This window comes from Dictyostelium discoideum (genome assembly GCF_000004695.1).
Source record: "Dictyostelium discoideum AX4 chromosome 6 chromosome, whole genome shotgun sequence".
In the NCBI taxonomy this organism is placed as follows: domain Eukaryota; phylum Evosea; class Eumycetozoa; order Dictyosteliales; family Dictyosteliaceae; genus Dictyostelium; species Dictyostelium discoideum.
Genome location: NC_007092.3, coordinates 1,028,859 through 1,038,858, shown reverse-complemented (window position 1 = coordinate 1,038,858; position 10,000 = coordinate 1,028,859). Strand labels below are relative to the sequence as shown.

Genomic DNA, 10,000 nt, shown 5'->3' with positions numbered 1-10,000 from the left:
TTAATTAAAAAAAAAAAGAAAAAAAAAAAGAAAAAAAAATAAATAAAAATAAAATTAAAAAAAAGAATAATGTGTGTTTATAAATAATAAATTTTTATTATTATTATTATTTATTATTTATTTATTTTTTATAAAAAAAAAAAAAAACCACACAAAAGAGAGAAAAAGAAAAGGTGGTTGTTTTTATTATTGTTTTTTTTTTTTTATTTTATTTTTTATTTTTATTTATTTTATTTTTTTTCCCAAACTTTGTAATTATTGGTATTCACATACATGTGATTTAAATTATAATTGCCTCTTATATTTATTTAGTGGGGGTGTTTTTTTGTAAATATTTTATAAAATTTTTTTTTTTTATTTAAAGTTTACACTATCGTGTTTCTAAAAAAAAAAAAAAATAAAAAAAAAATAAAAGGTACACATGTTTGTGTATATCAAAATAATGATGAAATTATTAAAAATTTAAGTTTTATAAAAAAAAAAGTTTATTTAACATAACATAATTATTATTTTAATAGTAATATTATTCTTTTATTATTATTTTATAATTATTATTTATATTATTATTTTATTATTATTATTTTTTTTTTTATTTATTTATCTTATATTTATAGCAAAATAACATTGTTTTTTAATTAAATAATGAATGTGGTGTTGATTATCTTACTTTTTTTTTATATCTATTTATGTTATTTATTTATTTGTGTGGTTAAATTGATAAATAAAAAAAAAAAAAATTTGCGTGAAAAAAAAAAAATTCAAAAAAATTCAAAAAAAAATAAAAAAAAAAAAAAAAAAAAAAATTAAAAACAAAAATAAAAAAAGGTTTGAAAAACAAGGATGCTTTGATATTTTTTTTTATTTTTTTAATTTTTGATTTAAATCAAAAATCAAATAAAACTGGGAATAAGAAATTAATTTCTTTTTTTTTATCTCTTTTTTTTTTTTTTTTTTTTATAAAATTTATTATTATTATTTTTTTTTTTTTTATCTCTTTTTTTTTTTCTAAGTTGTGAGTTAGATCCATTCGAAAATTTCTAAATAAAAATCTTACCGGTATTAAAATCGATCTAGATTACAACTTAAAAAAAAAAAAAAAGATTAATATTTATTTTTATATTAAAAAAATTTTTTTTCTTGTTTTTATTTATAACTTAAAAATAATACAAATTAAAAAAATAAAATTGTTATTATTATTATTATTTTTTTTTATGTTGATTTTCCTTTTTTATCCATACCAAATTTGATTTTCATCCTTTTTAATTAATTATTATTTTTTATTCTTTTAATTTGCACCTTGAAATTTTTTAATTTTGAATTTTTTTTTTTTTTTTTTTTTTTCATTTTTTTTTAATTTTTTTTTTATTTTTCCATTTTTTTTTTTATTTATTTTTTTGGATTAATGATACAAAAATGGACAATGAGAAAGTGACAGATACAAATCCAAAAGAACCTTCAAATGTTGAATCTATCATTACAACATCAGAAGTAACACCTTCACCACCACCATCAACAACAACTTCAACTACCACAAACGCAACTACAACTATCACAACTTCACAACCACAAGCAAATATAATTGGAGGTAAAAGAAGTAGAAAAGATGATGAGATTATATCAATTCAAGAAGCATTGAATGATCAATTAGAAGAGGAAAAGAATTTATTAGAGGAAGCAAAAGAACAAGAACAAGAGGATTGGGGTGATGAAAGTATTTGTACTTTTGATAAAGGTTATATTAATCAATCTGTATTTGCTTGTAAAACTTGTCAATTATCAAATGATAAATTAGTAACTATTTTAATATTCAATTATTGTTATTATTATCATCATCATCATCATCATCTAATTTTTTTTTTTTTTTTTAAAAGTTTGGATTTTGCTATGGATGTTCAATGCATTGTCATTTATATCATGACGTTTATGAGTTATTTAATAAAAGGAATTTTAGATGTGATTGTGGTACAAAAATTCAAGAACCTAATAATAGTTTTAAATGTCAATTATCAGGAATTCTTAAAGAAGATGATAATAATAATGTTAATAATATTAATAATAGTAATAATACAACTACAACTACAACAACAACAACAACAACAACAACAACAACAAATAATAACCATTTAAATGATATTGATATTGGATCATATGATAAAAGTCAAATTTTAAATGAAAGAAATCATTATAATCATAATTTTAAAGGAAAATATTGTTATTGTGATAGTCCTTATGACTATAAAGAAGATATGATTCAATGTATATTTTGTGAAGATTGGTTCCACGAGAATTGTTTAAAATTAAATTCAAACGTTACAGATATTCCAAGTCCTGGTGAATTTTCAGATTTAATTTGTGCTGATTGTTTATCAAAAAATCAATTCCTTTTATTATATCCACAGATTAGATGTTATATTGAAAATGATCATATCATAATTGGTGATAATAATAATAATAACAATAATAGTAATAATAGTAATAGTATTTGTAAAGTTGAAGGTGGAGTTATAACTCCAAACAAAAAGTATGATTTATTTTGTAAAGAGTTATGGAAAGATGAGTTATGTAGTTGTTTAAAGTGTAAAGAAATTTATAAAGATAAAAAAGTTGAGTTCTTATTTGAAAAAGATGAAAACTCTTTAAAAAAAAAGAATAAAACTGTAGATGAAAATCTTGATAATAAACCTGTTAATGTTTTTGAAATGGGTCAAGATGTATTTAGTAAAACATTACCACCAACTCAACAAAGAGCTCTAATAGAAGGTTTTAGTGATATGAAAGAGAAATTAAAAGAGTTATTCTCAAAGAAATTAGATAAAAATCAAGTAATTACAAAACAAGTAAGTTATTTTTATTATTTTTTTTTAATAGTAATAAAAATAATAATATTAATATTCTACTTTTTTTTTTTTTTTTTTTTTTTTTCCATTTTTATTTTTTCAATATTTGCAGGATATTCAATCATTTTTTGTGGACTTGAATGTAAATAAAAAATTTAAGAAATAAAAAAAAAAAAAAAAAATAATGCCAAGAAATTAATAACAAATTCTTTAGGAAACTAATTAGTTTACAATAAATTAAAAACTCAATAAATTTTTTTTTTTTTTATTTTTTTCTGTTTGTTGCTTTTAAAGGAAATTCTAGAAATATTGCTTGTTCAATTTTAAAAAAAATATCATTGCTTATTTTTAGTATTGAAAAAAAAAAAAAAAATTTAAAAGGGTGATCCAAATTAATTTTTTTTTTAAATTTTTTTATTTTTTTTAATTATTTTTTAAATTATTTTTTTTTTATAATATTTTTTTTTTTTTTTTTTTTCTTTTTTTTTTTTAAAAAATTATAGTAATAACAAAAAAAAAAAAAATATTGGAAAATAATAGCGGTTTAACAATAACAAACATTTAAACATAGTTAATAATAAATATAATAATAATTATAAAAATAAAAATAAAACCTAAATGAATAAATCAGTAAAAATTATTTAAATAGTTGAAAAAAAAAAAAAAAAAAAAAAAAAAAAAAATAAATAATGAATTTTAGAAATACAAGCAACATATTAATATTTGATGATGAGCTAGAAGAGGACAGAAAATTAACAGAGGCATTAAATTCTCAATTTCCTGGTGAAACTGGCACAATACAACCAATAGCAATAGCCAATACCACTGACAATAATAGTGATGAAGATTCAAAATCATTAGGACCTGCAAATAAAATAGAAAATAATAATAACAATGGTAATAATAATAATAATAATAACAATAATAATAATAATAATAATAATAATAATAATAATAATAACAATTACAATGGTATCTTGGTAAATAGAGAAACAATAGAAAATTGTAAAATAGCAAAGGATAATGAAGAAGAGGAGGAAAAAGATGAAGAAAGTTATTGTTATAATAAAGATATAGCGAATGAAAAAAGTACAGATAGTGAAAATGAATCTCATTTTAAAATAAAGCACAAAGAAACAGAAATTTTAAACAACCATAATAATAATAATTTTATAAATGGTAATGGTAATAATAATAATATGAATGATGTCAATAATAATAATCAAAAAAATAATTTAGAGATTGAAACAATTTATAGTGAAGAAGAAATTGAAAATGAATACAATGCAGAAGATGAAGAAAATAATAATATTAACAATAACGATGATCAAAAGGAAATACTTGTAGAACAAGAAATAGAAGATGATTTAGAAGAAGAAACTTTAGAACAAGCAGAGTATCAAATGGAAAAACAAAAACAAAAAGAAAAAGAAATAGAAATGCAATTGGATTATGAAGAAAAAGAAAAAGAGGAAAATAAAGAGGAACCAGCCATTCGAATTCAACATGAAAATGGAAATGAAATTTATAGCGAAAATTTAATCAAACATGATAAAGAAAATAATAATAATAATAATAATAATAATAATAATAATAATAATAATAATAATAATAATAATAATACACCTATATCACCACTACTTGGATTGGATGAAGAGCAGTATAAAGAGACAGTTTTATTATTCAATCAATTAAAGGATTTATTAGATGGTAATATCTTAAATGATAATGAGATTGGGGATATAGATGATATCGTTGGAGATGCTAGATTACCTTATACTCCACCTGAAATTGAAAGTATTGATAATATTTTAAATGATGAAATTCCAGATTTGGATATACCGCAAAAACAACACCAACACCAACAACACCAACAACACCAACAACACCAACAACACCAACAACACCAACATCAACAACAATTAATATCTTACCCACAATCAGACTTTGATTACCAAAACCATTGTAATAATAATAATAATTTTAATAATAGTAGTAATAGTTTTTCATCTTTTAATAGTAGAAATTTTGATCCAACAAGAATGGATTTCAATAAGAATAGTTTTTCTTTTATAAGAAGGTTATCTTCAATTTTACAATCACATGATAAAACTATTATATTTGCAGCTTATAGTCAAAAAAAATTAACTGTATGTTTTATTTTAAACTTTAAAGTTAAAGAAAAAAAAAAAAATTGGTATTAATTGATTATCTATTTCAAAATAATTTTTTTTTTTCTTTTTAGATTAATAATTTAATGCAATTTTTAAAGGATTCAAATAGTGGATTACCAGTTCGTGATAGATATTATAAATTTCATACATATAAACAATCATTTACAGGTACAGAGATGGTGGATTGGTTAATTAATAATGGTATTTGTATAAATAGACAATTAGCAGTTCAGTTAGGTCAATACATATTAGATCAATCATTAATTAGACATTATTGGGGTGATCAGCCATTTAGAGATGGAGCTAGTTTCATTTATTGTTTTAAAGATACAATTGCTACTGATGATGAGGTAATATAATATAATTGATATATATAAATAATATATAAAATTAAAATATATTAACAATATTATTATTTTTATAGATTTTTTCAATTGTCGATTCAATGAAAAATGATATTAATGGATTAAAGAGAATGGATAGAAGTAGTTATTTAAAAAAATTTAAAGATTGTTTTCTTGGTTGTGAAACTGTTGATTGGATGCTGGCAAATTGTCAAAAATTTGCAATTACTAGAATGGAATCATTGACTCTATGTCAAGAGATATTTAATAAGGGTTATATAACAACAGCAAATGGTGCAAAGGATTTCTTCAAGGATGATGGTACATTTTACATTTTTAGAAATATTACATTCAGTGGATATTTAGGTAAAAAGAGTAAAAGTAAACCAGAGTGGAATTATAAATGGTTTGCAATTAGAGACACCAACGAACATGTCCTTTGGTATTACGATTCACCAAGAGATCCTTCTCCAATCAATGGTATTAGATTATCTAATGCCTACATTAGAGAATGTGAATGTGGTGGCGGTTTCGAATGTTTTGAAATCGTTACACATGAAAGAATATTTTGTTTACGTGCTTCAAGTGTTGGTTTACTAAAGTTGTGGGTGGAATTTTTATCTTTTCATACTCCTGCAATCAGTGAAGAAAATTCTTTCTTTGAACAAGCTGAAGCTGAAATAAGATACGAATCTTTAAAACAATCTGATCATAATCAATTAATTAATCAATTTAATCAACAAAATAATAATAATAATAATAATAATAATAATAATAATAATAATAATAATAATAATAATAATAATAGTGATGATGGAGTTTCAACATCAAATACACCAACAATTCCATTATCACCAACTTCAACAGCACAACTATTGTAATCACAACAACAACAACAACAACAATAACTACTTCTACCACTACTACTAAAACAAACACAAATATAATATCAAACCAATCATTACAATTAAATGAAGAAAAACTACCAAAAATACCAACAACTGATACAACATTATTGATGGATAGTTTAACAATACTACCAGGTCTAATTCTTTGAATAGGTGTTAGAAATATTAAATTTGGAGATTCATTTGATAAGGGCATTATAGCCTGGTTCTACCTTCATCATCAGAAAAGATACTTCATTCAGGGTTGTTCATATAATAATCTTTTAGAGTTTAATACAATTCCAAGATCTGTAAAGGAAATGGTATTTTGTAATTCATTCAATCAAATTATAATGCTTGGTTAAATTCCAGAGTTTGTTGCATTTTTAAAATAAATAAAGTTTTTATTTATATTCACCACTACCACAACTACCTCTATATAAATAATTTTTTTATTTTTATTTTTTTCAGTAAAACCCATTAATCTTTTAGTAAAATTCATTAAAATCTTGGAAAATATTGGGAAATCCTGTAAAAAATAAAAAATGAAAATAAAAATAAAGAATATATCGATTTTATTTGTTTTCTATTTTTTTTTTTCAGATAGTAAAAATCCATTAATTTTTTAAAATCTTGGAAAATATTGGAAAAAATTGGAAAGATAAAAAAAATAAAATTATATCGATTTTTAAGCTATTTTTAAATAATTTAAATTAATCTTTTATTGTTTTATTTCTTTCAAAAAAACCAAATTGGTAATTGAATATTAATTTTTTTTTTTTTTTTTTTTTTTTTTTTTTTTTTTTTTTTTTTTTTTTTTTTTTTTTTTTTGAAAACACAATATATTGGTTAACTCACACCCAAAGTTGTGTTTGGTTAAAGTTTATTTTTTTTTTCTTTTTTTGGATTCCACGCTATGATCAAATTTCCTTCTTATTTGATGTAGTCTAATCACTAAAAAAATGGTAATTTTGATTTCTGTCAAAGATGAATAATTAGTCAAAAAAACTAAAAAAAATACAAATTTTGTGAATTCAAAAATGGTGAGGGGTCATTTATATCATTAGGAAATCAAGTGATTCATAAAAGACAAAAACAAAAGATAAATGTAATATATAATAGTAAAAAAAAAAAAAAAAAAAAAAGATATTCTTTTTTATTATTTTATAATTTTGATTTTTTATTTTAAATATATTATTATGTATATATTGTATTCATTAAATTATAAACAGAATTAAAATTTAATTAATTTAAATATTGAAATGGAATTGAATCAATCTTTTATTTGACTGTAAAAAGTTCAATAATGCAGTAGGATTATTTGGAAATGGTGGATCTTGAAAGAATAGTGAGTTTGGTTGGATGGTGATGGTGTAGATTGGATTATTTGGTTTATTATTAACATTATTATTATTATTATCAAATAATGAACCTGCAATTGGTATTTAATATTTGGTAGGTTACTTGATATTAATTGATATCACTCGCAGTAAGTCTTTGAGAACCAAGTTAAATAACAAGGTTTATAGAATTACCAAAATAATTTGTACATTTACCGAATGCTTTTTCAACTTTGATATTTATAAATTTACTTCATATACTAATAAACATGTGTTGGAAGTGGTATAATTTCAAAAGAACCATCTTCCAACACGTGTATTATTAATATATGAAGTAAATTATAAATAATAAAGTAAAAAAAAAGAATTCTATAAATGCTCGGGTTGTTATGGTATTAATTAGGTAAAAATTGGTGGTAAAATTTTAAAAGAACCTCGTTTAAACTGTATTCTCATTAATAACATCTGAACTACCTGAAGAATCAATATAACCATATGTATTGAAACAATTTAAAATTATTCTATTCATTTCCATTACAACTGTTCCATTAAATCTTTATTCACTAATGATAACCAATCCATTTAATAAGAATTCATTTTTATTATAACTATAATCATTTACAAATGATTTAGAGTTCACTTTTCAATTACGAATCCACTATAACCATTGGTTAAAAGTTCAATATTTTAAATATATAAAAATAATTATTAAAAATTATAGAGAGATTTAATTATTACCAATTATTTTAAAAATTATGATTAAAATTAAAAATATTTTCAAGTGAACAACAACACCGACAACGACTTACATTTCTAATAAAAGCTAATTTCTCTTCATTGGAACTCATTTTAGAAATATCAACATATCTTGAACCATCCATATTAAAAACATCAAGTGAAGGAATTCTATTATCTAAATCTGTTTCTACCTTTTCTTTTTCATAAACTGAATTATTATTTATAATAAATATTAAAAAGAAAACAAATAAAATTACAATAATAATAATAAAAAAAAAAAAAAAAAAAAAGATTTTATATTAGAATTAAAGTTTAAAAATAAAAATTTAAAAAATAAAAAAAAAAAAAAACATTAATTTAATTATTAATAAAATAAAAATGACACATGTTTTTCAAAATTCAATCTTTCTCATTAATAAAAGAATAGAGTCTTGTTACATATTAATTTTTTATTTAATCTTTTTATATTTTTTTTTTTTTTTTTTTTTTTTTTTTTTTTTTTTAACAAAATTTTTTTTTTTTTATTAATTTTTTTTTTTAAACTAATGATTTAGCGTTTGATAAAAATTTATCAAAAGTATTTTCAGGAAGATTTAATTTCGATAATTGAAGTTTTACCCATCTTGTTGATTTTTGAATTGCAAGTTCATATTGAGCTTTTTCAGATGAGAAGAATTTTACAATCTTTGCAATAACGATAATGGTTACCCAAATGTCATTTAATTCAGTAGTTGATAATTCGGCAGGTGCTTTGTCAGTTGGGATTTTCAATTGATCAATAGAAGATTTTGTCCAAGAACCATTTGATTTTTGAATTTTTAATAAATCAATTAATAAATCACCAGTACTTTTAACTGATTTTTGTTGTGATGGTGCTGATGGTGCTGATTTTGGAGATGGAGAAAGTAGTGATGTTGTTGTTGGTTTTGAAACTGAAGGTGATCTTGATGGTAGAGGTACTTTTGAAGGTTTGACTTTAAGGTCAACTTTTGAAGAATCTTTCTTTTTACATTCTTTTTCACATTCTTTTTTATCAACATCCATTGCGGTAGCACCTAAATCTTCGTCTAGATCTTCATGGAAATCATCACAATCGTCTTCTTCTTCTTCATCTTGTTCACTTGATTGATCACCTCCGTCACTTTCATAACTTTCAACACAATTTTCTATTTTTTCATCATCGTCATCATCATCACTTCTACTAACTTCTTTTTTCTTCTTTTGGGATGAAGATGATAAAGATAAATATGAAGATGAAAATGAAGATGAAGAAGATCGTTTAGTAGCAGTAGATGGGGAGGATGAACGTTTTCTTGACAAAATACTTGAAGATAAAGCACCACTAGCACCACTTCTACCACCACCTCTAGAAACAATACGACCACCAGGACGAATAGGAGGTGATTGATTCATAATGTCAACAGTTTTCATTGTTTCTTCAGTGACATTATCAGAATCAGCGGTAACAATATAAGAGGTATGTTTTGAAACTAAACCATATTTCTTACCCAATTCAACGATTTTATCTTTATTATCCTTCTTTTCTTTTCTTTCACTTTCTTCAAGATCTTGAATATGTTTAAAAGCAGCTAGAGTATGAATTTGATTTGAATTTGTAGAAAGATCATTTTTAAAATCTAAAGTGATTGGGAATGATAAAACATTACCTTTTGGACCATC

General features: G+C 21.6%; 4 protein-coding genes across 4 annotated transcripts in view; 2 read left to right on the top strand and 2 right to left on the bottom strand.

Moving 5' to 3' along the window:
- Positions 1 to 1,413: 1,413 nt before the first annotated feature.
- Positions 1,414 to 3,003, top strand: ubr7 (ubiquitin protein ligase E3 component n-recognin 7; the record flags this gene model as incomplete). The annotated part of the gene is made up of 3 exons (XM_629770.2): positions 1,414 to 1,791; positions 1,872 to 2,837; positions 2,950 to 3,003. The coding sequence occupies 3 exons, from the start codon at positions 1,414 to 1,416 to the stop codon at positions 3,001 to 3,003; spliced, it is 1,398 nt and encodes a 465-aa protein (XP_629772.2).
- Positions 3,004 to 3,526: 523 nt separating this feature from the next.
- On the top strand, positions 3,527 to 6,236 carry DDB_G0292020 (hypothetical protein; the record flags this gene model as incomplete). Its single annotated transcript, XM_629769.1, has 3 exons — positions 3,527 to 4,987; positions 5,083 to 5,361; positions 5,436 to 6,236. 3 exons carry the CDS (start codon positions 3,527 to 3,529, stop codon positions 6,234 to 6,236), a joined length of 2,541 nt encoding a protein of 846 aa, XP_629771.1.
- Positions 6,237 to 8,328: 2,092 nt separating this feature from the next.
- On the bottom strand, positions 8,329 to 8,463 carry DDB_G0292018 (hypothetical protein; the record flags this gene model as incomplete). The annotated part of the gene is made up of 1 exon (XM_629768.1): positions 8,329 to 8,463. The coding sequence occupies one exon, from the start codon at positions 8,461 to 8,463 to the stop codon at positions 8,329 to 8,331; it is 135 nt and encodes a 44-aa protein (XP_629770.1).
- A 394-nt stretch (positions 8,464 to 8,857) lies between these two features.
- The window catches only part of DDB_G0292016 (hypothetical protein), a gene marked incomplete at both ends in the record, with an annotated part of 2,757 nt that continues 1,614 nt past the window's right edge, over positions 8,858 to 10,000 (bottom strand). Inside the window, one exon of the mRNA XM_629767.1 lies at positions 8,858 to 10,000. This exon is cut by the window's right edge and continues 1,614 nt beyond it. Coding sequence (XP_629769.1) covers positions 8,858 to 10,000 — 1,143 coding nt within the window.